The sequence below is a fragment of the Equus asinus genome, chromosome 9, assembly GCF_041296235.1.
Source record: "Equus asinus isolate D_3611 breed Donkey chromosome 9, EquAss-T2T_v2, whole genome shotgun sequence".
Classification (NCBI taxonomy): domain Eukaryota; kingdom Metazoa; phylum Chordata; class Mammalia; order Perissodactyla; family Equidae; genus Equus; species Equus asinus.
Genome location: NC_091798.1, coordinates 30,161,497 through 30,187,961, shown reverse-complemented (window position 1 = coordinate 30,187,961; position 26,465 = coordinate 30,161,497). Strand labels below are relative to the sequence as shown.

Sequence of the window (26,465 nt, the reverse complement as noted above, 5' to 3'; positions counted from 1 at the left end):
AGCAACAGCCTTGGCATCGCCTCAGAGCATATTAGATATGCAAAGTCTCAGGCCCCACCCAGACCCACTGAGCCAGAATCTACCTGTTAGCAAGATGCCCAGGTAGTCCAGACAACCCTCTCCTTATGAAGATGGGGGAAAGTGGCTCAGAGAGGGTAGCGCTCCTACCCAAGGTCACACAGCCATTTCCCGACAGAACTATATCTAGAATCTGTGCTTCCTCCTCCCATGACTCAGAACCCTGACAGGCAGGGACACAACCTGCCATTTGTGCAGGGGTGGGGAAGGGGAGGTCAGGCAGTGGCATATTATTCCATGCCCATCCCCACCTGTTCTGGGCCCAGCCTCTCCATGCAATCTGTGCTCATTCTACTCCTGGGGCAGAGGTCACTTCCCAGCTTGAGGGTCACTGTTCTAGGCAGGTGGGCAGGGCCACGGTGCCAGGCTGACTCAGCATAGGGGTGGGTTTGGGGAGTGGACTGCGCCGGTCAAGGCCAAGCTTGGCCTATTTTCGTCTCTCTCAGAGCTTTGGAGTTTTCCTGAAACAGCTTTTCTGAAGGAGGCTGCTGGCAGCGTGGGCTGGGAGGAAGGGCCCCTTCCTCACCTTCCCCCCAACCAAGATGGTCTCTGAGGAATGTGGAAACCACTAAAGACACCCCCTTTCCCAGTTCTATTTCCACCATCCCTGGAGAAGAGAGCAGTTGCACCACCCCCCCAACACCCACCATGCAGGGAGGGGGAGCCGGCCTGGCCCCACCCCGCACCCTCACTCGTCCCCTGTGGCTCACCAATGTTGGGGTGCTTCAGCAGGCGGCAGATGCGGGCTTCGCGCTCCAGCTTCTGATGGTCTGAAACACAGATGCCCAGGTGAGTCCCAGGTGAGGCAGAAACCTGCACCCACTCCGTCGCTCCCTCCTCACAGCCCTCAGGATCTCACCTCCCGGGGCAGCCCCTGCATCCTGGAAAAGCTTGCCTTTCGGGCAGGGCCTCCTGGTCTTCCAGGAAGGCAGCGGGATGCAGCTGCAGAGGGAGAGGCCTGGGTGCAGTACTCAGAAGTCCCCTCCCCTCTCTGGGCCTCGGTTTCCAGGGCTCTCAGACAAGGAGCATCCATGAGCCCCTTCCTGTAATAAGCCCCAGGGGCCATGCAGCCTGGAGCCGCCCCCAGGCTGGCCTTTGCTGCCCTTCCTACAGCCCTGCCCTCACGCGGCACTCCAGCCACACTAACTACTGAATTTCTCTTCTCCTGGCACATCCTGCTCAGCCCTTCCACTTCAGGCCTTCGCACACATGGTTCTCTCAGCTTGGAACACTCTCCTTCAACCTCCCATCCATCTCCTGGCCATCATTCACTCCTACCCATCCTTAGATGTTGCCCTCTCCTGGCAGCCTGCCCTGACTGCCAGCCTGGTAGGGGCCCCTCCTCTGCCATCTCAGGGCCCCTGGTCAGCACGTTGCGCGCTGCCTCATGGGTATCTCTAGCCTTGAGGGCAAGGACTCAGCCTCTGTTGCACCCTGCCATCTACCCAAATGCCTGGCACAGAGTGGGTGCTCAAGAAATAACTGAATGAAAGAACAAATGATCGAATGAACAAATCTGTCTAAGGGAGAAGAAGAAGAGCTGCATTAATTCACAGAGCCACCTCCCTTGCAGAGGACTCCGGGACGAGGACACAGAGAGCCCCAAAGAATCTGCAGGGTAGAACTCGTATGTGGCAGCCTCGGGGCTTCCCCGGAGCTCTCATCCCTGCTTTCCAGGACTTTCGTCCAAATCCCCTGGATCCCCCACCCACTTGGGAGAGAAGCCTTGCTCAGGACCTGCCACCTGTGGCCTCTGCATCTGAGGCGGCTGGGAGCAACCATAGCTGTGACCCCATTCAGTCTTCCAGCAACCCTGGGCTACGGCCACCACTGTCCCTATTTTATGCATTTCTTAATTCCCTTTTTGGTGCTTTTCTCACAATTCGGTGCTTAATGCCTAATTTTAAAAACAAAACAGTAAAAAAAAAAAAAAAAGCAGCCAGTATGAAACGTAGAATATTCACTATGTTTCAGGTGGTGTGCAGAGCGCTTTCATACATTTCAAGGCCTCATGACAAGCCTTTGAGGGAGGTGCTATCACTGTTCTGGCTTTACAGAGGAGGAGACAGAGGTTCAGAGAGGTTAAGCAGCTGGCCCAAAGTCGTGCCAGTGGTGGGCAGTGGAGCCCCTCTTTGTCCCCAGGCAGCCAGACTCCAGGGGTTACAGTGTTCTCCACGCCCTGAGTCACCACCACCACCTCCACCTGCCCCCAATTCCTGAGTGGGAAAATCAAGGCCCACAGGAGAGAACTCACTAGAACCCCGGTCTCTGAATGGCCCCTCCAGAGCAGGCAGGCACCAGGGAGGGCGAGGAGGATGTAGAAAGTCCCAGCCCCTGTCCCCAGGCAGCCAGCTCGCCTTCCCCCGGCCCCCTCCATGGCAGCAATCGCCGGTCATCCTCAATGGCTGCGCAAGCCAAGATCGATACTGCAATGTGGCTTTTCCATCAGCAAAGCAATTAAGGCCAATCCTGTTTCCGTGGGGTGTACGCTCAACTCCCCAGCTGAAGGCAGCTGCAGGTTAGGGGAAGGGAGCCCGGCTCAGGGTTGGGGGGCATCCTCCTGGGTCCCCCTCCCTCCCTGCCTCCTTCTATATCCTCCAGGGTAGGGGAAGGCTGACTCCCAGGCAAAGGAGGGGGAACCCCCCCAAGGGCTGGCGGAGGCCCTCAGTGGGCTGAGGAAGGAGGGACACCCCCCAGGCTCCATGCCCTGTCCCCGACCCCACCCATCCCCAGCAGAGCCAGAAATCAGGCAGGTCAATGTGGGGCCTGTCAGAGGGGGCTGGGAGCCTTCTGGCCCAGGCTACACATTCATGCGGAGGGACCTAACCTAGAATTCTGGTGTTTTCCCCACGTGAGGTCACCTAGGAGCAGAGTTGCATGGACAGCATTGAAAGAAGGAAGCACTGGTCACCCAAGTTCGGATCTATACCTGGTTGCCAGACCTCATTGCTGGAAAGGTGAGGAATTAATCGTTTCTGTAAATCTCGCAATAGTCTTGTGTGAAGGACAATACATGGCATTGCAAATTTCAGTGCTAAAAGCATTCAGTGTAAACATAGATGTTTTATACGATAATTTTTGTAACTCTGTTTGAAATGTTTCCATTTTCTAATATACAGGGAACCTCAAGAAATGTGGGGACCACATTGCTCTTGACCTCTGAGGCCTTGCTCCGTTATGTAGATGGGGAAACAGGCCCAGGGAGAAGGAGCAGTCCCTTTATCAAAATTGCTCATCAGGTGGTCAAGTCTTCCTAGAACTCAGGGCCCTGAGGAACCACCCCGGATGCTCCCCCTGACCCCTGCCCTGACCAACAATGCTCGGCAGCCAAGGACCTCTTATTAAAATATAATTTAGCCCTGCCCGCTCCCTGGCTTCCAACTCTCCCACAGCTTCCCAAAGTACTAAGATACAATCCAAACTCCTTGCCACGGGGAGCAAGACCCTGCTGGGTCCTGCTTCTTCTTGGCCTTGAAGCTCCAGCAGCATTGGCCCCCTTTCTGGCCTCAGGTGCATCAAGCCCCTTCTCACCTCAGGGCCTTTGCACTTGCTGCACCCTCTGCCTCAAACGCACTTCTCCTGGGTCTTCTCATGGCTGCCTCCTTCTCCTCAAGCAGATGCCAGCACAATGTCACCTCCTCAGAGAGCTTCCCTGGCTGCCTTTACTGAGGGTCCCTCTTGCCCCATCACTTCCCCATTACCTTGTCTTATTTTCTTTATAACAGTCATTGCTACCTGAACTTACCCAGCTTATTTGTGTGTTTACTGTTCTTTTCAATTTCCCTCCATAGAAAAGAGGTGCAGTGAGAGCAAGACCTTGTCTGTTGGTCACTTACATGTTCCTTGGGCCTAGAGTCACTCGAGCAGCTTCCCTAAGTTCCCATAGCTAAGAAGTGACAGAGCTGGGATTTCAACCCATGTTCATAATTACTACACTATGTGCCTCCCATTCTGATAATTAGTTGATTGATAAATCAATCCTTCCATCTCAGTAGAGTCCCACAACAGTAAGAGGTCGGAGGGAAGCTAGTCTTCAGCCTTCTTCCCCGGGTACCTGGAAGACTGCCCCAGTGCCCGCTGTGATACCCTGTCAACCTTTTCCAGTCCTGGGGGCAGGCTCCAGGGTCTTGGGATTAAGGGAGCCAGCCCTGCCCAGAGCTCAGCAGACTGGGGGTGAGGTTCCTGGGGCCAGACAGTGCCAGCATGGTAGAGAGGGACAGAGCAGAGCACGGGAGAGTGAAACCAGGCAGCCTGGGGGGCTCTGCTTGCAGAGGGGGTGGGCTCCAGCAGGCAGGCGGGCAGCGGGATGCTGGCTGGAGGCACAGGAACCAGGGGAGAAAAGAGATCTCTGTCCTGGAACAGGAAATGCCCCTCCCTCTACAGGGCCTCGATCAGGCTCCTGGGAGGTGGAGAAATAATCTCGAGGACCAAGAGTGCCGGGCGGGGTGGGGAGGAAGATGAGAAAGACAGGGAAGAGGTGCCTCATTGCCTCCTCACAGGCTCCCTCATGTGGACCAGAAGCTCAGGGGCACCTGAATGAGCCCACACCATGGGGACTGGTCACCAGGGAGTGGAGGAAGTGACCCCCTGGCGCTGGGGTGGACAGTAGGGCCTGTGGAGGGGGGCCGTAAATGAGCCAAGCCCTCTGGCTGCACCAACTTCATCCACACGCCCAGTGCCCAGCATGCCCTACAATGCTAATGAATTCTCTCTCTCTTTTTTTTTTTTTTTGAGGGAGATTGGCCCTGAGCTAACATCCACGCCCATCTTCCTCTACTTTATACATGGGACGCCTGCCACAGCATGGCATGATAACTGTAGGTCCACACCTGGGATCCGAACCAGCGAACCCCGGGCTGCCAAAGCGGAGCGTGGGAACTTAACCCCTGCACCACTGGGCCGGCCTGTAATGGATTCTTTCTGTGGGCTCTGGGAGGCTAGGCTGGGAAGCAAGCAGAGCCGGTGGGGACTTAGCATTGAGCCGTACTGCCGTGCTCCCTGCTGACAGGAATGTTTAAATGCAGGAGCTTGGGCCTCACCTGCTGAATCCCACCCTCAGGGGTGGCACTGAGCTGCATTTTTCTAAGGGTCCCTAGATGATTTGGCAGGCATTGGGATGGGCGAAATGTTTACATTTCATTTCATGTCTTTATGGCTTCTTAGAACTGTTTATTCTATGAGCATATTATTGAAAAGACTAGTTTAACAATACATACAAAAAATATCTGCTGGGTTTGGGAACCACTCTACAGAAGAGGCTGGCCTGGGTGGGGAAGGGGAAGTCACAGCTCCCTGGGGGGCTGGACGGACACCCCGGGTGGGCACGCCCTCCCCCCCCCGCCCCCCCGCCGGGAACTGCTGAAGTCACAAGGAGTGCCAGCAGGAGACGTTTAGAGCTTGTTGCCAAATATTCAGCCTCACACCACTCCCCACCCCAGGCGCCATGAGTGGCAAAGAAACCCTAAAAGAAGCTGTGCTCCTCCTCCCCCACTGCGGGGAGAGCGTGGGCGGTTGGTGGGCTTCTTTGAGAAGGTTCCCCTGAGGACCTCCCGGCCACCCTGCATACTCGCCTTGGCCTGGGCCACCTTCCTCCCAGGAGGTCAAAGGCTCAACAAATCGCCAAAGAGAGTGGGCTTGGCAGTTACTGCCTGGCACAGCCCAGAGTCTACACTGCCCAGGAATGCTTAGTCATCTTCCAGAAAAGAGGCAACGCCCCTTCCATTCTCTCCCATCCACATCTGTCTCTTTCTGTCAGTGTGTGTGTGTGTGCACGCGCGTGTGTGTAGATGTGGCTCTGAGAGTGTGGTGAACCAGCTCAAGATTTCCGGCATCCAGGGAGGACCTGATTCCTGACCCTCTCTCGTTTGGGGGCTATCTCAACCTATCACCCCAAGTCATAGTTCTAGTCCTGCCCCCACTGTATCTCAGGGATTGGGTATCTTCCTTGATCACTAGAGACATAAAGCACAGAGAGGGCACCAAACTGCCACTAGCCACACAGCTATGGCAAGGCCAGTCTGGCATCTGGACATGAGGCAGCACTCCTACCTGCCCTGGCTCCCCACCCCTGGCTCTGGCTCTGGACCTTCCACAGGCTTTGCCTGTCCACCCCAGCTTTCATGTTGACTGTGTGCCATCACGGGCTCTGGGCCTTCAGGGAAGCCCCCCATCCCCGGCCTCTCTCCCTGCGGGACACTGGCCTGACTACAGGGAGTCCAGTAACTAGGAGAAAGTGCTAGGCTTCAAGCCACACTGAGCCAGAGAGATGAAAGGCAGTAACATGCGGTCCAACAAGGGGCCCATGGGGAGGCCTGTGGGGGACAGCATGAACATCCTGTACCAGCCTCGGTGAACCCCATACCTGCCAGGCCCCGGCCCAGACACAGCTGAGGCTTCTGCCAGGTCAACACCTGCGCACCATACCAGCCCCTCACACCACATCTCCCAGGCTGCACAAGCCATGGGCTGCACAACCAGCACGGACACCTGCCTCACCCAGCAGAATTCCCTCCACCTCAGGGGGTCCCCAACACGCTTAGACATGGTTCAGAGCGGCGATTGCCTCTTTGAAGATAATTCTCCCCAACACTCTCGCCATGGTCACCACCATTACTGCCCTAACCACAGGCTAAGGGCAAGAAGCAAGCTCCTGGGCAGGCTTCCCAAGTTTTAATGTCCACATGAACCACCCGGGCGTCTTGTTAAAATACAGATTCTGATTCCTTAAGTCTGGAATCAAGAATTTGCATTTATAACAACCTCCTGGTGATGCTGATGCTGTTGGTCTAGGACCACTTTCAAATTAGAATTAACCTGGGATCTTTTCTAAAACCCAAGTCATGCCCCAGACAAACTAAATCATAACTTCTGGGGTCGGGACCCAGGCGTCAGGAGTGTTTGAAACTCTCCAGGGGATTCCAGTGTGAGGACAGGTTTGGGAGGCACTGTCCTGGAGTGGTTGAAGCAGAGTGCCCTGGAGCTCACTGGGCACTGGCCGAGCCCCGCGGATGTTGGGCGCTGTCCTAGGTGCTGGGCACATGCAGGGCATGGGACCCATCCCCACCCTCTTGGAGCTTTTAGTGAAGAGAGAAAATGGATGATAAACAAGGAGTCTAGTCAGTAAATGGGAAAAGTCTAGGTTGGGGAAAAGCCACAAAGAAAGTAAACAGTAATGAGAGAGATAAAATCTGGGAGACTGCCTCAAATTTGGGGGTCAGGGAAGCCCCTCAAAGGATGTGACATTGACCAAGGGGACAGACCCAGGCCTTGGTTCTAACCCAAGGGGTAGAGGGTGGAGTGAAGGCAGGGAGAGCCCCAGAGGGTGGGCCAAGCATGGATCCACCACTTACCTCTGGCTGAAAGCTTCTTGGTGTTGATGATCTTGGCAGCATACTCCTGGCCAGCCAGCACCTTCACACACCTGCGCACCACCGAGAAGGCTCCCCTGGGAGGACAGAGAAGGCAAAGGAGGTGAGAAGGGGCCAAGGGCTGCATCCCCAGGAGACGCTGGCGTCCATGCAGCTGCACCATGCTAGCTGGGAGCCCTCCTCCAGGGCTGCTTGAGCTCATAGGGGCTGCTGTGACCCGAGCCAGAGAAGAGCAGGGCCCAAGACCCAGAGGACCACAGGTACTGGATTATTAGGAGCTTGGCCACACGAGAGATGAGCTTTCCAGAGTTGTAATAAGTTAGCTCACCAAATTGAAAAACATTAGAATCATGTAGTGTTAGAATTGCAGAATTGAGGTCCCTGAAAGTTTTTAGTTGTTTATTCTTTGAGTAGATAACACATTGACATGATTCAAAGTTCAAAAGATACAAAAGTGTGGATAGCAAAAAGACCCCCCTCCCATCCCTGTACCCCTGTCTCCGAGGTCCCTTCCCTGGAGACAGCCAGTGTCACCAGAGCATCTTTCCACAGGCAGTATCCCCACACAAATGGTGCTGGACTTTGTGAGCTGTTCTGCATCCTCCTTTTTTTGGCAAATATTTTGGAGATCCTCTTTCCATGTTATAACACAAAGAGCTCCTCATTTTATGGCATTTGATCATACAGCTGTGGTCCGATAACTTACCTAGCCAGTCCCCATCAGTGGGCAATCAGGTTAGTTCCAATCTACAGCAATTACAAACAGTGCTGCACGGACTAACCATCTACGTGTGCATGAGAATTACGTTTCCCATGCGTGCAAGTGTCTGTGGATAAACGCCTAGAGCTGGTGTATTTGGTCATAGGGTGGATGTTGTTTGCTAATTTTGATAGATGATAAGGGATTTTCCATCTTAGAGATGGTACCAACTTACTTTCCCAACAGCATGTGAGGGGACCATTTCCTCTGCCATTGTTAACAGGATGTGTTACCAAACTTTCTTATCTTTGCTACTGAGACAGGTGGAACACGGCAACTCGGGGTAGATTTGAGTTGTGTTTCTCACACTGAGAGGGAGGCTGAGCATCTTTTCACATGTTTTAAGAGGTTCCTGGGACTTTACCCTCAAAGTATTCGTGGTTGGAAGAGAAGTGGGAGTGAGGGCTGTGAGTATCACTGTTTGCAAGGGACATTGATTGTTGCCACGTGGAATGTGGCCCATTTCCTGGATTGTTTGATTTTTCAAGAAAAGCTGAAAATATGGATATTTATGCAAAATTTCCCAACTTTTAAATACTGGCACTTATTCCAAAAAAAGTAAACAGAGTATCGGGCCCAACAAAACTATTTTGAGAACCAGATGTGGTATCTGGGTGCCATGTTGTACCTTCTACCACAAAGGTCATCTGGTCCAACCCCTTCCTATCACAGAGGAGGCCCCTAAGGGGCCGGATGCTGATCACGGTCACTACCAGTACTGCCCTAACCATAGGCTAATCGCAAGAAGCAAGTCTGCGGGGCAGGCTTCCCTAATTTTGAGATCCATGCGAATCACTCTGGTGTCTTGTTAAGACGCAGATTCTGATTCCTTAAGGCTAGAGTAGGGCTCCAGACTTGGAGCATTGGCGTAGCTCAGTGTAGACTGCTCAAGGTCACGTGGCTAGTTCCAGGCATTGCTGAGGCTAGAACTCAAATATTTCACTCCCAGATTTCTGGCTTCTCCCCGACCAAGTGAATCTGCCACCTCCTGGCCTGCACGTCCGGGTTCCTGACGTGGCCTCACCCCATCACACCCTCCAAACTCTGATGTCCCCTCCTAAGTGCATGGGCAGGTCCAGGCCACAAAGATGAGGCTGATGGGAGCAGGGAAGGACCTGGCAGGCAGTGAGGAAGCCTGCAGATGGGCACAGCTGCCCGCAATGCACATGCCCCTGGACATTGTCACGGGCTCCGTGTCTGGGCAATATGAAGAGAGGGGTAGGGAACTGTGTGGAAAGATGAGGAAGAAGGATCTGGGAGGGGGGCTAGAGACCAGGAAATATGACCTCTTAGGAAAGCCAGAGAAGGCCAGAATTCATGACAAATGGATGGTCTCGCAAAGCAACGGACTCTCCCTGGGCTGTGCAGCCCCTGCCTGTCCTTCCCATGGAGGAAAGCAGCAGGAGCCTGGCCACCTTCCCTGAGGAGCCTCGCTGCCAGAGGGTCTTTTGTTTGTGCCCCCAGAGCACCCTGTAGTCCCTCCCCATCGAGCCCAGGCTGTAGTTGCTTGGCCGTTTGTCTTGCCCACCCAGCAATGAGTTCCTGAGGGCCAGGACTTTATTTCTGTCCCCACACCCCCATGCCGGGTACCCAATGCCTGCTCCCCTGCGGGCCTCCATAGATGTCACCTGCAGGAATAGGAGGTGATGCCAGCAACAGCGAGAGGGACTGGAATGAGACAAGGGAGAGGATGTTCAGGGAGGGGTGTTAGGAACAGGAAGAGGCATCTGAGGAAGGGGGTGTGATGGTCTCTTGAAGCACTCCCACCCTACCCTGGCAGGGGATGGACCCCAAGACCTTCATGTCCTTGCCCTGAGGGAGGCCTCGATCCTCAAAGGCCCCAGGGGAGAGAATGTTTGAAGTGGCCGCTTCTGGGAAAGGTTCTAAGAACTCCAGGGAGAGGAGGGGCACGCAGGTCCTGAATGCAGGGGCTGCGTCTTGTCTCACTTACCAGCAGCTAGCCCCTGCTTGGTCCTGAGCTGGAGCTCAATTAATCAGAGGTGGATGGCGGGAGGGAGGGATGCAATTTCTCCACTAGAGAAACAAAATTCCATTCTGGGTAAAGACCTTAAATCAATGGTCATCAAATTGGCTGCCTTAGAATCCTCAAGATCCTTGGGGATCATTTAAAAATACATATTCCAAGGCCCCACCCGACCTACCAAGCCAGAACCTCTGGGTGTGGGCCAAGGAAATCCGTATTTTCATTTAACACACAGTCCCAGCCTGCTCGGCACTGCCCTGCCCGTGTTCCAGGGAAGTCCTGTAGAGCCCGGCCTCCTGGAAGTCAGCACTGATGAGGCCGTCCCACGGGGCTCTGTGCATCAGGCTCCACAGGCCCTGTGAGCCCGGGCTCTGCCCAGGACCCGAGGACCTAAGAGCCACGCCTGTAAACAAGAGAAGGCACACTCGCTGAACTTCCTCCTCAGAACAAAGCGCCAAGCTTTTGTGTAAATACCAGGGTCTAAGTAGGGGGCCAGGATGTGGGGGGTGCGGCCGTAGGGGTCCTGTGCTCCCCAAGGACATCCTGTGCCTCTGAGTGTGGGTATGTGCATTTTTTTCTGGGGCAAGGATGCATAGCTTTTAGCAGATGCTCAGAGAGAGGAGTTTGTACAAACCAGTTTAGAGCTGCTGATCCAGAGGCCACCAGCCTTTCACATACCCAGAAGACGTCCTCCCTTTAAAAGCACATTCCCCATTAAGCTTCTTCTTGACCCTCATTGCAACTCTGTGAAGTGGGCATTATGAGCCCCCACTGAACAGACCAGGAAACTGAGGCCTCAAGTGAGCAGGCATATTCCTGGTGAGGCCGTGAAGAAATCCAGGTCACCTGCACTTGTTCTTCTGACTCCTTCAAAGGCAGGAGAGTGTGACCCTCAAGAGTAGGGGCTCTGGGCTCACAAAGCCCTGTGGTCCGATCATGACTCGCCCCCAACTCACTGTGTGATATTGAACTTGGCACTTCACCTCTCTGTTTCCTCCTGTAAAATGGCAGCAATAATAGCATCTACCTTCTGGGTGTTGGGGAGATTCAGCAAGCTGACACGTGCAAACACTGGGCACAGTGCCAGGCACATAGAGCATCAAATGGGGCGAGGGCAGGGCCGGGGCCAGGGAACCCCTCTTTCCACCTATGCAGCCTCAGGTCTCCATCCACACGTGGGAGGGCTCACCCCTGCCTGCCATGGTGCTGGGATCAGGGAGATGAGGGGCAGAGGAGACGCTGCAGCAAAAATAAGAGTAGGGGCAGCGAGCCTGCAGCCCTAACTTCCTCTTTTTATCCTTTGTTTAAAAAAGGCATATTTCTGCACTCTCTTCCTGCATGAGCGAGTGGCCACAGCCCAGAGCCTTGGCAAACAGAAGAGCCAGCCCACTCCTCCCACGGCCCGGAGCAGAGCAGGTGGCCGGCAGGTGGGTGGGCAGGAACTTGGAACAGGACAGGGTGGGAGAGGGGAGGAGGCCAAGGTGGGGAGGGTAGGTGGGAGGGTGTGACCAGGGGTCCCAAGGGGAAGGGAGGAGGCCTGCATGTGAGGGCCCTGTGTGACGAGGGATGTCCCCAGGCGGGTCCTGAGGGTGCCTGTGAAAGTGTTCCTGGGTGCAAAGGGGTCAAGGGGGCACGTCTGCCCAGAAGTGTGTGTCGGCAGCCCCATCACTGTCCTAGTGTACGTGATGCCATGAGGCTCTGGCTGCCACAAAGCATACTATGTCACCCTGGATGCAGAGTGTGCTCATGTGAGTGAGAAGGTCACAGAATGCGGGCAGGGAGGAGCGTGTGTGAGACAGACAGACACTGAAGGGATGGACTCTCAGCCCTCAGCCCTGCTGGAAGTTCTCGAGCAGGGGTCTGCCCCAACGTCGGCCTCAGTTTCTTTATCCGCAACAGGGAGGTTGGGGCAGGGATGAGGATAAATAGCACAGAGGCCCTCCCACCTTTAATATTCTACACCGGCGCTGTCCAACAGAACTTTCTGTGATGGTGGAAATATTCTGTGTTGTCCAATGTGGCAGCCACTAGCCCCAGATGGCTAAGGAACGCTTGAAACGTGGCTGGTGTGACTGAAGAACGGGATTTCTTATTTCCTTTCATTTAAATAGCTATCTGTGGCTAGTGATCACCATATGGGACAGTGAAGTTCCACGTGAATAAGAACAGCAGCTCCTGAACCAGACCAACCAGAGTTCAAACCGTGGTGCTGTCCCTTACTAGCAGGTTAACCTCAGGCAGCCTGTTTCTTTACCTGTAAAAGGCAGATGAGAATAGTACCCACCCTGTGCACTTGTTTCAAGGCTTCAGTGTTAGATTCAAGATAATGAGGTATGCAAAGGGTTTAGCACAGTCCCTGGAGTATAGTAAATGCTCAAGAAACAACGCCTTTTATAGGCATCATCATCTATAAACTGATGAGAACAGCTGGCATCATCAGAAACAAAATGGACCTTGTCTGGCAAGCCTGGGGAGGAAGTAAGCCAGGAGAGGTGTGGGGCCCGTGGCGAGGAGGGCAGGGGGCTGCTCCTCAGGGCAGAGCAGCTGCCCCGGGTGTGTGCAGGCATGAGCGTGAGTCCACGGCGAGGCTGTGCCCAGCGTCCCAACAGACAGATTGAGAGGGCACTGTGAGAGCGGGTCAGCGTGGCCGAGAATGTGAGAACGTGCTAATGGGCCTTGAAAAGCAAGATCCATGCTGGGAAATTGCTTCCTGGCTGCCTGGCAGGCGAGGTGTCCTGGGAGTTGCTGGCTGCCAGCCCACAGGGGGCTTACCACCCTCTCTGGCCTGAGACACCCCAAAATGCTGCCATGGCAGCCAGGTGCAGCACTGAGAGTGTTACATGGGGATTGAAAGACCTGGGGACTCACCCAGCTTGGCTGCCCACTTGCTTATCCCTCTGGGCCTCAGTTTCCCCATTTGAAAGATGGAGATGAGGAGCCCCAGCCCCACTTCCTCCTGGGATGGGGAGGGGTTCCTGCTACCCTAAACTGGGTACTGCCGACTTCCTCTAAAGGAAACCTCCACCTTCACCCGGAGCCGCCCAGAGCCCAGGCAGGCCTGTGGGTCTCAGCAGACAGACACACTGTTTACGGGGCCTTCCGGAGACAGCACAGTCACTGAACCCTCCCTCCACCTAGACACCTTGGTGGTCTCATTGTCGGGGGGCCTGATAATCTTTAGGGTCTTCCCTTCATTGGGTGTTTCCTCAAACACACCCAGGTCTCCCTCGTTCTGGAAAAATAAACAACCATCCTGCCCAAAACATTTTTAAAAATTAAAAACCAAGAACCTTTCTCTCAACCCAGCAACCTGGGCCACTTCCTTCCTCCCTCCTTTGCTGCCAAACTTCCAGAACAAGTGTCCGACATCCACCGCCTCCTCTTCCCACCTCCCACACTCCTTGAACCCACCACAATCTGGTTCCCACCCCCGGGCTCCCTAGAAGAAAAGCTGTGCCAGGCCTGCCCACCCAATGCTCCCCAGTCCCTGCGGCCCTCATTGGGCCTCATTGCCTGCCCAGCCCCACACCAGGTGGCACTTGGCCCCACTGACACCCAGATGGAGGCCCATCCTCCCTTCGTTTCTGGGTGGGTGCACTCTCCCTGGTGTTCCCCTCGCGCCGACACTGCTTTCACTTCCTTATCTTCCCCCCCAACAACGTAGCAGCTCCCTGTTCTCTCTCCACCCATTCTCTTACCACTTTCCCGTACATCCTCCCTACCGGGCCATTAGCTGGAATCTCTGGGGAAGTCCTGAGTGTTCACCAACACACCTAAAATTTTAATAAAATTACTCTGTGTCTGTGCATTGCTCTGGGCAGAGGAGAAATATTTCTCATCAGCTTCACAAAGGATTCTGTGACAACGAATGGTGAAAGCCACTGACCATCACCCAAGATTGAAATCTGCTTCTACATAGACCATCTTCTCTTCAGGATTCTAGTCCCAAATTTTCAGCTATTCACCATCTTGCACAGATGCTACGTGACAGGCACCCTATAATCAAAGTCCAGGGTCCCCTCTAAAGTCACCCCACTCTCCATTAAGATCGCGAAGCATTCTCTCTCTCTGAGATGAGCTAGGGTGATTCAGAAAGTTCTGGCTCAAATGCAGAGCTGTTATCTGTGAGAGGATTAGCATCCAGCACCTCTTGGTGGTCAGTAGCTCACAGCCCAGCTTAGCTGATCAGATCATCAGCACAGAGCAAGGCCTGGGGGCGTAGATGGAACCCAGAGCAGGTGGGGTTAGGATGTCTGGGGGATGGGACAGAGCTGGGGTCAGCCACTGGAGCAGCTCCACCAGAGGGGCCAGCGACATGTGGGCCATGTGTGTTTGCATCGGAAGCTGGAACACGCAGTGAGATCTTACATTGAGGCCTACCCTCTCCCCATTCCACAGATGAAGAAACTGAGGCCAAGACCCTGAACCCAGGACTCCTGACTCATCGTCCATTGCTCTTTCCAATACCCCACACTCTCGGATCAGAGGGGCCCTAACTTGAGGTCCACAGATGGGCTTTAGTGCAGAGGGATCTTTGGGAAATAACACACAACATTCTGTGCATTGGAGCGAGGATGCATTTTTGTGGGGAGAGTGGCTGTGGCTCATATGAGATTCTCTGAGGGCCTCTAGATTCGCAAAACAGTTAAAAATCTGAGGTCAGATTTGTTCAGAAACAAAAGGAATATCCCATTTCCACAACACCCACTTCTATGTACTTCAAGCAGCTCTCTTTCCCTTTTGGAGCCTCAGTTTACCCATCTGTGAAATCACCTGTTGATCAGTCTCTTTTAAGCCCTCTCTTTCTCATTATTTATTTCTTTGTAAGCAGCAGTGCCTTTTCTTAAGAACAGACAAACAAAACACAGCTGTACAGGTCCCCAAATGGCAAAGGGATCAGGGAAGATAGGGGCTGGGGACTCAGGACCTCCTTTGCTTGGCTTCCTCTCTCTTTTCCCCGGCTCACCACAGCAGCTCTGCCCAGAACTTCACAAACGACAGCATTTTACAGCCAGAAAATCCTAGGACCTCTTACTGAAGCCACACATCTCGCCTCCTCCCACCCCCAGCTGCAGCTGCCCAGGCCCAGACTCCAAAAGATGCTGCAGGGACACGGCATCTTCGAGCCGTCCTGCACCCCACAGGCCTGCATTACGCCAACCCAGCAGAAGTCTCACGGGGGACACAGAAGGCTTGGGAACCAGAAGATTCTGTTTGCTTCAGGGAACATTGAACCAACAGAAATTCCAACATGTTCCTTGTTTTGGCTGTGCATGGGTTTTCTTGCACGGTTTTGGTTTGCATGGGTTACAAAAAGGAAAATAGAAAAATACTCACAGAGCTCAGAGGCAGGACCAGAGCAGGCAAAGCAGAGGAAATGCCAAGTAGCTGCTTTGTCCCCAGCCTCAGATGGCCTCCTGGCCTGCCTTTGTCCACATGCACACTCTAAAGGGTTTGAGAGGTTCGGAGAGGGGCTCGAAGGGGTAAGAGAGCCAAGCACTGGACTAGAAAGAGGCTGGAGTGCCCAATTCTCATGTGTCACTGGCTGTGTGATCTTAGGTAAGACACTGGCCCTCTCTGGGCCTTAGTTCCCCATCCATAAGACAAGGGAGAATAAGGGGAATATCACTCTGATACTCTAGTGAGACTGAAGATATTCTGGCCCCTAAACCATCTTCCACTTCATGCTTGCAGCAAAGCATCTCACTGGGCGAAGTCAGGGATGTGGGGCAGGAGGGAGATGGAGGCACAGGGGTGAGACGAGGGCTGGAAATGAATGCACATTTCTCTGCTACCAGGGCGCTCACTGTCTCCTGAGGCCGCGTCCACCTGGAGGAGCAGTTCTGACCACTAGAAAGGTCTTCTGATGTTGAGCTGGAATCTACCTCCCTGTCACTCTGCAGACCTGGCCCTGCTCTGCCCTCCAGGGCCACGCAGGGCTGTGCGCTCTCTGCTCTGGGGCATCAGGACATTCCTGCGGAGATGAGAGGGGAGGGCACGCCCCCGAGGGTCTCTTCTTCCTGCTGAAGTCCCCCAGCTCTTCGGCCCTCTCTCACTTGGTATGGCTTCCAGAACTTCACCACCCTGCCTGGCCCCCCTTCTCTAGACAATCTACAGGTTTTTAATAATCCTTCAAGATCCCAGGCATCTAAAAACTGGGGGCAGGCTGAGCAGACCTAAGAAAAGTGGGACCCCCCTCAATCCCCCCAGGGCTGACATGCTCCACCAAAATACATACCTCAGAGCCTCTGCCTGTGCTGTTCCCCCTTTGAGGAACACTCTTCCACCCTCTTCCCTCTGATTAACTCTTATTTGGCCTCCAGCTTCCCAATGTCACCTCCTCAGGGGAGCCTTCCCTGATCCCTCCCTCACCCCAACTAATTGAGGTCTCTTTGCAGCTCATAGCTCCTTGTTTGTGTTCATGGCCCCTAAAGTTGCATTTAAATAATTTCTGAAGTGATTTAATTAATGTCCGCTTCCCAGTAGACCGTGAGCCCCAAGAGGGTGGAGACTGCATAAGTCTTGCATGTGGCACCTGCTGGGCTCAGCCCAGAGCCAGGAACAGAGTATGTGCTCAGGAAATACTTGTTGAGTGGATGCAAGGGTCACAGACAAGTTCCTCCTTTTACATGGCCCCAAGACACCAAGGCCCGCACTCTTCTCCAGCACAGAAAATCCCACTGGCCTTATAGCCCCACCTGATGCCTGAGTGGGCAGCCATGCCCCACGAGGACCTCGAGTGCCTGGGCTTGGCCTCAGCAGGTTGTGACATGCTCTGGGGGCTGCGCCAGGCTGGCCTGGGGTGCAGGCTTCCTGCTGTGCCAGGGAGAAGCTCAGAAGAGAATGTGACACGGGCAACATGCATGCAGGAGAGGGTGGCCTATGGCAAAGGACCTGCACGAAGAGAGGGAAGGGGAGCGAGGGAAACAGAGCCAGAGACCAGGGAGAAATAGAGAAAGGAAGAGAGGGAAGGGCCGAGACAGAGAGAGATGGAGACAGAGACAGACAGACAGCAGAGCCCAGAGGCCCAGCCAGCACCATCTTGCTCTCGCTGCTCTGGGAGGTAGACTTTGCTCAATGCTCTGTTGGAGCCAGTGTGTGTGTACATCCATATGCACCTGTGTGTGTGCACTAGCGACAGAACGCAGGCGTCGCATCCCGAGGCTCTGCCCTCACTCCACAGAGAGGCCGGGGCCCCAGACTGCAGGGGTGCCGGCAGCAGTGTCACTGTATGTTTGTGTAGGGAAGCAGGCAGGCGGGAGGAAGGCTCGGCACAGTGTCAGTGTGGCTCAGCCTGTGTGGGGGCGGCTGCGTGGGGGCGGAGGACTGCGGCATGCACCAGAACATGTGCGTGCCTGCGGCTCTGATGGCTTAGAGGGGGAGGGAGGAAAGGCTGTCCCCTCCCCTGTCCGTGCCACCCCTCCTTGAGGACCTGCACCCCAACTTCCCATCCTTGCCCTCTGGCCCCTGCACACCATGTGGTCCCCTACCCTGGCTTTGCCATGGCCTCTCCCCGTGGCCTTGGCCAAACCATTTCTCCCTGGCTGGTGGCTCACTGTCTATGCTATGAGTAGACAGGGTCGATGGTCCTTCCAGTCCTGATGTTGTGAGAGTCTGAAATTTCCCGTGTGTGCCTTCCGCAGAGGGAGGCTACAGAGGGAAGCAACTCTAATGGGTCATTCGAGCCCCTGCAGAGGTATTCTGATCCCCATTTTACAGATGCAAAGTTGAGGTATACAAGAGACAAGAGATTCACCCAGGGTGGCCCAGAAAATTAGAGGCAGAATCATGATTGGAAAGTAAACGACAGCTCAGAGTTCCCTCGTCCACAAGGCCACTGCCCCTCTTCCCTAGCAGGGTCCCCTAGACACAGCACCAGGAGTGGTCCCCCTCCTCAAACTTCCACCCATATGCAGGGTGCTGGAGACCATACAGGTGCAAAGGCTGTCACCAGCCTCCTGAGCCAGTCATTCCACCTCCTCAAGCCTCAGTCTGCTCATCTGTAAGATGGAGGAATAAGCCCTCTGCCTCCCTCAGAGATGAGCTAATGGATGGAGAAGCGCCTGCTGGTCCCAAAGTGCTGTGAATGTGAGAGGTTATGAGAAGCAAAGTAAAAGCACAGCCGTCGGCTCTGGGTGGTGCATCAATGTCCAACATCTCTCTCTCCAGTCTTACACCACTGATCCCCCTAACAGCTCTGCCAGGGAAGGGCGGGATTGCTAAACACATTTTGCAGATGTTAGAGCTTGCATCCAAGAAGGAACCTAAGCACCCGGGACCCTGGACCCCCCCACTGCAGGGAGCTACCTCTGGGCCCCAGTGTCCCCCACTGATCAGTCCAGCTCAAGCCCAGGCCATGATACAAATACATGGAGGTAAGAGAGGGTGGGGGGCTCCGGGGCCAGCTCTTTCCCCTGTCTCTGCCAACCTTGCTGGCCCCTGGGACCCTCCCCTAGCCCCAACACTGCCCTAGAGTCAATTTCAGATGCCTGTTTCTAGAGAGAAAGAGTGGGTTGCACTCTCTCCAGTCTCTCTCGCTCCCTCCCTCTTCCTCTCTCCAGTAAAATCTCCTTTTCTGCACAGCCCAGTGATTACACAGGCTTCAGGGCAACCCTCTGCCTCTCTAACCTTTCCTGGGAGCAGGACTCAAAGCTCTGAGAGTGTCCAAGGCTGGAGGAGGTGTCCTCCTTCTCCACCTCCTGGAACCTGACCCCTTCCCCTGACCCTGGTCTGCCAGGAGCTCTGGCCCCACTGCCCAGGCCCACCCTGACCCTGGGGCTGGCGTTGCTGCATCCCACCTCCGAACAAGCTGCTCTGCCTCTGAGGTCTGGGCTTTCATTTCTCCCGTCCCCCGGTCCCCTGGGAGGAAGGAGGATTCGGGTCAAGAGAGGAGGGAGTGAGCTAGTCTCTGGGTCCCCAGAGGCAGCCCCACCTCAACCCTCTAGGGGACCTGGAATCAAGTTCCTGGCTTATCTGGAGCATATGCTGCAGTGGCTCCTTTGTCCAGCAGCATCAAGAGGCCCCCAAAGCCCTGGCCATCCAGCCGGCTGCCCACTAGGCGGGAGAGGGGTGGCACCTTTTGCATCCCTAGCTAGCTCTACCCCAGGCTCCTCGAAGGCCTGCAGTCACGAGCCAGGCTCACTGGGCAGGTCGCCAGGGAGCCCTGGAGAGGCACATGCCCTCCTCCCCCGCTGGGCAGCCCAGGGCCTGCAGGAGGTCCAAAGGCTCCTATGTCCCCTTGCAGGGCCAACCCAGCTGCTTCTGCCAGTGATCTGAAGGGAGCTCAGCTTCTCGGTGGTGACTGCGGCGTCCTAGCCGGCAGGCATGGCGGGTCACCAATGGAAGGATGGGCCCTCAGGCATCTTGGTTGCCTCTCCTGACAGAAGAGGAGCTGTTGAATCCCTGACAGCCCAGGAGGTGCAAGGCTTGGTCAGCTCCTTCCTGCAGCCAGGCAAACTCCAGGCAAAAGGTAAACCTGTGGCAGCCGCCAGCCCCAGCTCCAGTCTGCCCAGCCTTTGGGGGCAACAATGATCCCGCAGCCATCTCTTGTTGAAGACCCACTGTGTGCCAAGCTTGTCACTGTGTGTTCACGCATACCATCTCATTTCACCCTCACAGGCCTTTTTATCTCCAGATTATAGGTGGCGGAAGAGGCGCCATAGCTGCCCAGTATCACAAAGCTATGGGTGATGAGGTCCAGAACCTGTGCCCTCCGCTGGGTGCTGCCCCTACCTGTTCCACTGGGCGCTTGGACTGTAGCTGCCATGCTGTGCTCCCCATCCTCAGTGGTACCCTGGCCACTCAGAGGTGTGGAGCCTCATCCCCTTTTTTCCAGTCCAAGCATCCTTAACCTAAGGCCCATCCATAGCCTTCCCATGCCCTGCAAGCTCCTGACGTTACAGGCAACATTTCGTAGGTTTGTGCATTTCTCTGGGCAATGCAGACTTAGCCTTTCATCAGATTCCTGGAGGAATATGTGACCTAAAAAAGGTTAAGAGCACCAGTGGTTCTGGAGGGAAGAGGGCCAGAACTGATCAGACAAGGACTGGCCATGCCTGCCACCCCTGGTGTTCCTGCCGTGGCCACAACAGGGCTCCCTATCCCCTGGAATTCTGCCCCTGCCCGGGTCCCTCCAGGCGCCCTGGCAGCCACTGTGACTGAGACGGCTCATGAAGGCTTTCTCTGCCAAGTCGCCCCCACAGCACCCGTCCTCATGATATCCATCTCTTCTTGGGGCAAAATATCACTTTTATTTTCACTTTGAGGGCCTGAGTCACATCTCAACTCCTCGGCACACACTCTGTGATGCAGTCTTCCCAGAACCCAGCCTGGGTTGCATCCCGAAAGGCAGCTCCCAGCTAATCAGGGCATCCTTGGATTCCAGGGGGCACTGGAAACCAGCTGAGATGGGGGCTCTGCACAAGTTTAGCAGACAGCCCATCCTCCAGAGCAGCCCTAAACATTTTGTTCCTGCTACCCCCCTGCCCCCAGCACAAAAACACACTCAGAAAGACAGGAAGTCTGCAGACAAGAGTGAGCACATGTCTGCACATGGATGTGTGTCTGTACAAGGGAGCTGGCATGTGCCTGTAGGTGTCAGGATAGCCTGGTGTGTAAGCGTGTGTGCGTGTATGTGTGTGTGCAGGCAGCCTACTTGTACACGGCCACAGGCCCACCTCCCACGCATAGGCAGACACCAGCATGAGCTCCACATGCCTACAACACCCACACTCCCACCCGAGCCTGTGGGCCCAGGCCCCACATGCACACACGTAAACCTTCCTGTGTGCACGCCCCCTAGTCCTCACAAGGATGTGCACATCCAGACCTCACAGGGACACCACTGTGCCGAAGTCCCACGCACATATGTTTGCATCCTTACACAGACATATATTTGCACACGCCCAGACCTCACACACATTTGCCTGCTGATGTGCACACAGCTCTGACCTGCCACACATGTGCACACACAGTGATGCATGTTCACACCTTCACTCCCATGCAAATCAGCCAACAGCACCCCTTATGCCACTCACACACAGGCACCCTTGCAGGGCACACTCGCATTTTCAGGACTGACACATGAAACACACGCCAGCATCTCCTCCTGGCGCACACACATGAACACTCGCACACCCTTTCAGTGCACACAGTGTACCCGAGTCAGTCCTTATACAACAATACACATTAAAATGCACACTTGTGTGTGCACAGCCAGACCTCACACCAGCACGTCCCTGCTTACAGGGCCCGTCTCCCCCGCACTCCTGCTGCTACAGCAGAGACCACCCAGGGCATTGGAGCTGCTCTGCCCACAGGGCAAACTCTGCCCCAAACTGCACCCTACCCTGGACCCATCCCAGATCCTCCGCCAACCTAGCTGGGGACATCCAGGAACGCTTCCCTGACACGCCACAGCCTACTGGGCTACCCCAAGGGGCTCCCCTCTCCCCCCATCCTCCCACTCTTCTCTCCACACTAGTCATCGGAGGTAGAAAATGAGCTCTGGGGCTGGACAACTTGGCCCAGGGACCAGAGCTGGGGCACCCTCGCGCCACTAGCCTCTGCAACAGCAGTGTCCCCTCCAACTAGCCCGATTGCCCCTCCCCTCCTCCAAATGCCCAGGAAGCCTCCTCGGTCGTCGCTCAGTTATTAACCCCTGCTGTACTGATGCCCTCACTTCCAGAGGAGCTGGGAGGAGGAAGGAGGGGAGGGATGTGTTTACAGGGAGAAGTCCGCCACTCTGCACAGCGACTGCAGGTGTCTGGAGTCAGGAAGGACTATCTGGGAGGTAGGGAACTCTCTGTTATCAGAGATATCCAAGTTGAGGCCAGATGGCCACCTCAAGAGAAACTCGACAGGGGAGTCCAGCCTTCGACTCAGTTGATTGGGAGGATCCCTTTTTAACCCTGAGTTTCTAAGAATCTGTGTGTGCCCAGGTGATGTGCATTTGTGTGTGTGTGCGCGCACGCACTGACATGCACTGTCAACACTTCACCCCTAGACACACATGCCTGGCTGGCCTTGGCACATTGGTGCACCCGCAAACATGCCCATGCCCGGCTCTGGGCACCCTGCACATGCAAGTGCCCCCAAGCACACGCAGCCTTCCTCCCTGTGTGTGCACAGGAAGCACGGCAGGTGCACACCCTCCGCCCATGACGCTGACCCCCTGCACCCTCCAGGACTCTCTGAGGTGCAACTCACTTTCCCAGTTCCTCAAAGAGCTGGTACTCTTCCGTGAAGCGTGTGCAGGTGATGGTGGCCATCCTGGCGCTGGGAGGGCAGGCGAGGCTCGGGGCTGGAGGACCAGGACTGGGGCGCTGCTGCTCTGCTCCCGGAACTAGGGGCCACTCGCCTACCCCTGCTGCCGAGTGCGAACTGAGAACCGGCTTGACTGACGAGCCCAGGGCTTCTGAGCAGGGCACTGTGGCTGCTCACAGCCTCGCGAGCCTTCGTCAGCATCCAGGTCCCCATGGCAACCACCTCCGAAACGCCCTGTTCCCGTTGCCCCGGTAACTGCCTCCCCAACACCTGCCTGCCTTCCACTGTGAAACCTGCTCCGGGACGCCCTGGCCCTACTGCACACAATACTGCAGGCCTCTGTGGGTCCGAGGGTGGGTGGCCCCAGCTCCCCCGAGGTGATGGCCCAAGGGCGGGGCTGGAGGAGGCGAAGAGAACAAACTTGGTCCACAAGTGATCTTCTCTCTTCCCACCTCCCCCATCTCCAACTGTGGGGCCCTTGTAGCAGACAGGATGGGATTAAGTGGGGCAAAAAGGCAGTTGCCATGGTAACAGTCAGTGGGTGCCACATTCCAGGATGGTCCCCAGGAAAGACAGGATGCAGTTACCCTGGCAACTTCATCTCCTCTGGGGAGACAGGTATTGCCCCGTTGCCCTGGCAACAGCTGGGTTCTAAGGTTTACAGCTATCGGTTGATAGCTAATTCATGGAGATCCCTCTCTCTGAGTAGATCACTGTACCTGTCTCTCTGCTCCCCTCTATATTTTTTTTTCTTTTGCCTCTGCCTCTGTCTGTCTTATTTTGCTCTTGCCCTCTCTGCTCTTTGCCACCTTGTCCATCACACTGGCACTCCAGCTTGGGCGAGAAGTGCAGAGAAGACACCAGGATTCTGGAGGGAACAGCCCTGGCTGCCTGCTCACCCCTACCCCTCATGGTCATGACAGTTGGTCTGCTCCTGAAGCCTCTTTGCAACCTCTCCCCCACCCCAGGCCTCCAGAGGGACCATGGAAATCTGGTCTCCTGGGGCTCATGTCCCAGTTTCTGCTTGTGCTTCGAGTCAAGGTGAAAGAGGCGGAGGAGGCTGTGGGGAGGGAAGTGTGGCCTGGCATGGAGGGGAGTGGCCGTGGACCTGCCCTGAAATCCTCATTCCAAAATTTTGTGGACACTTTTCCTGCCAACTTCAACTCTTCAGGGCAGCAGCCATATCTACAGCCCCAAGATCTCATCCCAAGGCTGGGGGGTTAAGATGGAAAAGGACTGGAGTTTAAGGATCTGAGTTCGATTCCAGCTCTGACATTTATTAGCTGTGTGACCCTAGGAAAGTCACTGTCCTTCTCTGAGCCTCCAGCTCCTTTTCTACCAAACAGAACAAAGCTACCACTGCAGAGGAAGGCTGCGAGGATGGAGTGGGCTAAGGGCTGTGGAGGCCTTTGGGAAGTATGTAAACACGAGCCCTCTTTTTCATTTCTAGAAGGCAAAAAGGAAGGTCTAAAGCAGGACCATGACCACCCCTATCGCTCCAGCCTGGACTTAGAATCTCAGACCCTTCACCTCCACCCATCCGCTCAAGCTCGTCTCACAGCCCACCAGGCTGAGGCCTCACGCCAGCAGTAGCCCACAACAGGCACAGATCAGATCAAAGGATCTAGGATGCAAACCCTCGGGATTCTAGCCCACCCCTTCTGAACCTCCCAATTGCCTTACTGGTCGCCTCATTTCTGGATACCTTGTCTGCTTGTTGGTAATTCCCAACCCCAGCAGGTCCCTGCCTTACTACCCCAGGTTCAGGACCGGTGTGACATCTGGGTCCCCCTTGCAACTCTGCCCCTCTGCCTGGGAGTCGGGGGTGGGAAAGGATGACGGGTTGGATCTCCGATGCAGCCACTTCTTCCCAGGAGAGAAATGGGAGGGAGGCAGAGGGAAAGGGGGGGGGAGGCGAGCAAGGGAGGGGGTAATGGCTTAGCCACTAATTGCACCATTACCACCTTCGGAAAAAGGAAAAACCACTCAGTTTTGTTTCTGTGCACAATATGCTTCCCGCTTCTGCCGCCAACGTTGCAATTCAGAGGCAGAGAAGAGAGGCCCGTCCTCGGGGGCTGCACAGCTAGTGGGCAGCCGGCAGGGCAAAGAATACCGCTAGAGGCTAGAAGTGTATGCTGGGAAGTGGAGGAAGGGCTTCCCCGCCACCTCCCTGCCCCAGACCCTCTAGCTTGTCCCCAGGAGGGGACGGCTTCCACATGTGAGAGCTTAGTGACCACTGAGGCCACCTCAGTCACTGCCCCGGGGGAGAGAAGAGGCAGTGTTGCGCAGTGGTTAGAGTGCCCCCACGACCTACAGGCTGTGTGATTTTGGATGAGTATCCTAACATCTCTGTGCCTCGGTTTCTTCATCTGCAAAATAGACTTAATAATATTCCCTACCTCCAGGGCTGTCCCAAGGATTAAATGAAATGAGCACAGTAGCTGACACACTGTAAATGCTCAATTATTATTATTAAGGGACTCAAAGTCCTTCCTCCTCCCCATCACTCTCTGAATTTTGGAAGCACACACCACCATCTTCAGGTTTCAGCACTCTGGGGTGCCATTCTCTGAGTCCCCACTGGAGTTGAGCTTGTGGTTTGAACATCACCTTGCCCAGGCCTGGTTTGCAGCAATGCCTGTGGAACAAAGGACTGGGGCTAGAGGGGTAGGGGTCACAAGGCGTCCAGCTCATCAGGTGCCAAGATAACTCTGCTTTAGAAATCAACAAGTAAAGTAAAGGGCAAATGTGCCTGGAGGCTGTATTAATGGGAATCTAATGTTCTCTGCAAAGGAGGTGGTAGTCCTGCTTGGCTTGGAGCTGGCTGACCACCTCATTGATGACATGGAGCACGTTCAGAAGAGCGTAGAGTGCATGGGGGGAGGTCCGGCCACCAGGTCACAGGAAGAGCCAGCGGTGACTCAGAGGAGGACTTGAAGGGACGGAGGTGTAGATGGCCAGCTCTCTCCCTGTCTCTGATGGGGACCACAGAGGTGGCCTATGTGGCTTCAGGGGGCAAAGCCAACCCAGCCCCATCCATCCGTCACCCCATCTGTCTCTTCTCTGACATCCTGCTATCTTTTCAGCTCTCCTTTCTCCTCTTTCTTTTCACTTTCTCGCTTTTCCATTTTCTTCCTTCCCTCCCTGCGGGGGGATGGGCAGGGCCCAGGCTGCAGGATCCTGCTGATGGAGAGATGGCCGGAGAGCAGGGAGAGGGAGGAACGGGTGGGAGAAGAGGAAAAGGTCTCCTTGGCAACTCTAACCTGTGCGCACACACACACACACACACACACACACACACACATCTCCCAACATTTGAGAACCCAGCGCAGGGGTGTGGGCACTGCCCCGGACAGGCCCCCATCCTGAGCATAAGTGCCACCCTGAGTAAGAGGCACGACCACTAATTCACTGCCTCCCCTGTGTCCTCGAGGCTGAGGCTGGCAGCTGTGCCCGGTGGTGGGGGGCAGTGAGGAGCCAGCCCTGCCTCCGTGGTGCTGAGAGAATGAGCCGATGATTGCATCAGGGGGACTGTTCCTGCCAGACTCCCCGCTCCCTAGGGCCATGGCAGGCATGCGAGCCAGCACGTGTGCCCCCATCTGCAACACGCATGTGGTATTCAAGAGCAGGCCCGCATGCCATGAGCTGGTGGCCAGGGGTGGGAGCCCTGGAGGTGGCTGAGCATGGCTTTGACACGCTGGGATGAGGAACATGACCGTGAACACACGCTGTACCCCTGTAGATGGGGAGGGACAGACGGGACCAGGGCCAAGTTCCTGGGCCATGGCAGGGGGTGGGTGGGTGATTGGAGCCCCAGGAGCATTGTGACAGCCGACTTCAATCCCCCCTTCCACAGCCCACACACGTGCTCACGTGCCCGTGCCTGAGGGCCTCAGGGTCCTGCAGGTCGCAGGCAGGTGCCACAGAAAACGTGCCATCTAAAGGGTCCCCACAGGCCTGTCCCACTAAGGGCAGTGAGCATGGGGAGCAGAATCGGTGGAAAGTGGGCCAA

General features: G+C 55.4%; 1 protein-coding gene and 1 long non-coding RNA gene across 4 annotated transcripts in view; one reads left to right on the top strand and one right to left on the bottom strand.

The window, feature by feature from the left end:
• CAMK2A (calcium/calmodulin dependent protein kinase II alpha) overlaps positions 1-22,656 on the bottom strand; it is a 60,098-nt gene extending 37,442 nt beyond the window's left edge. Inside the window, exons 1-3 of one of the 3 annotated variants that reach the window (XM_014852628.3) lie at positions 22,397-22,656; positions 7,428-7,522; positions 789-848 (exon numbers count right to left, since the gene is read on the bottom strand). In XM_014852628.3, the coding sequence (XP_014708114.1) occupies positions 789-848; positions 7,428-7,522; positions 22,397-22,458 (217 nt within the window). In that variant the 5' untranslated portion in view covers positions 22,459-22,656. The remainder of the gene's footprint in view (positions 1-788; positions 849-7,427; positions 7,523-22,396) is intronic. The other 2 variants (XM_014852627.3, XM_070517195.1) reach the window with 2 other exon arrangements.
• On the top strand, positions 518-24,897 carry LOC139046148 (uncharacterized). The gene is made up of 5 exons (XR_011505756.1): positions 518-867; positions 2,935-3,035; positions 11,503-11,616; positions 19,434-19,658; positions 23,904-24,897. It is a non-coding gene; the product is annotated as an uncharacterized lncRNA (long non-coding RNA).
• Positions 24,898-26,465: the final 1,568 nt, after the last annotated feature.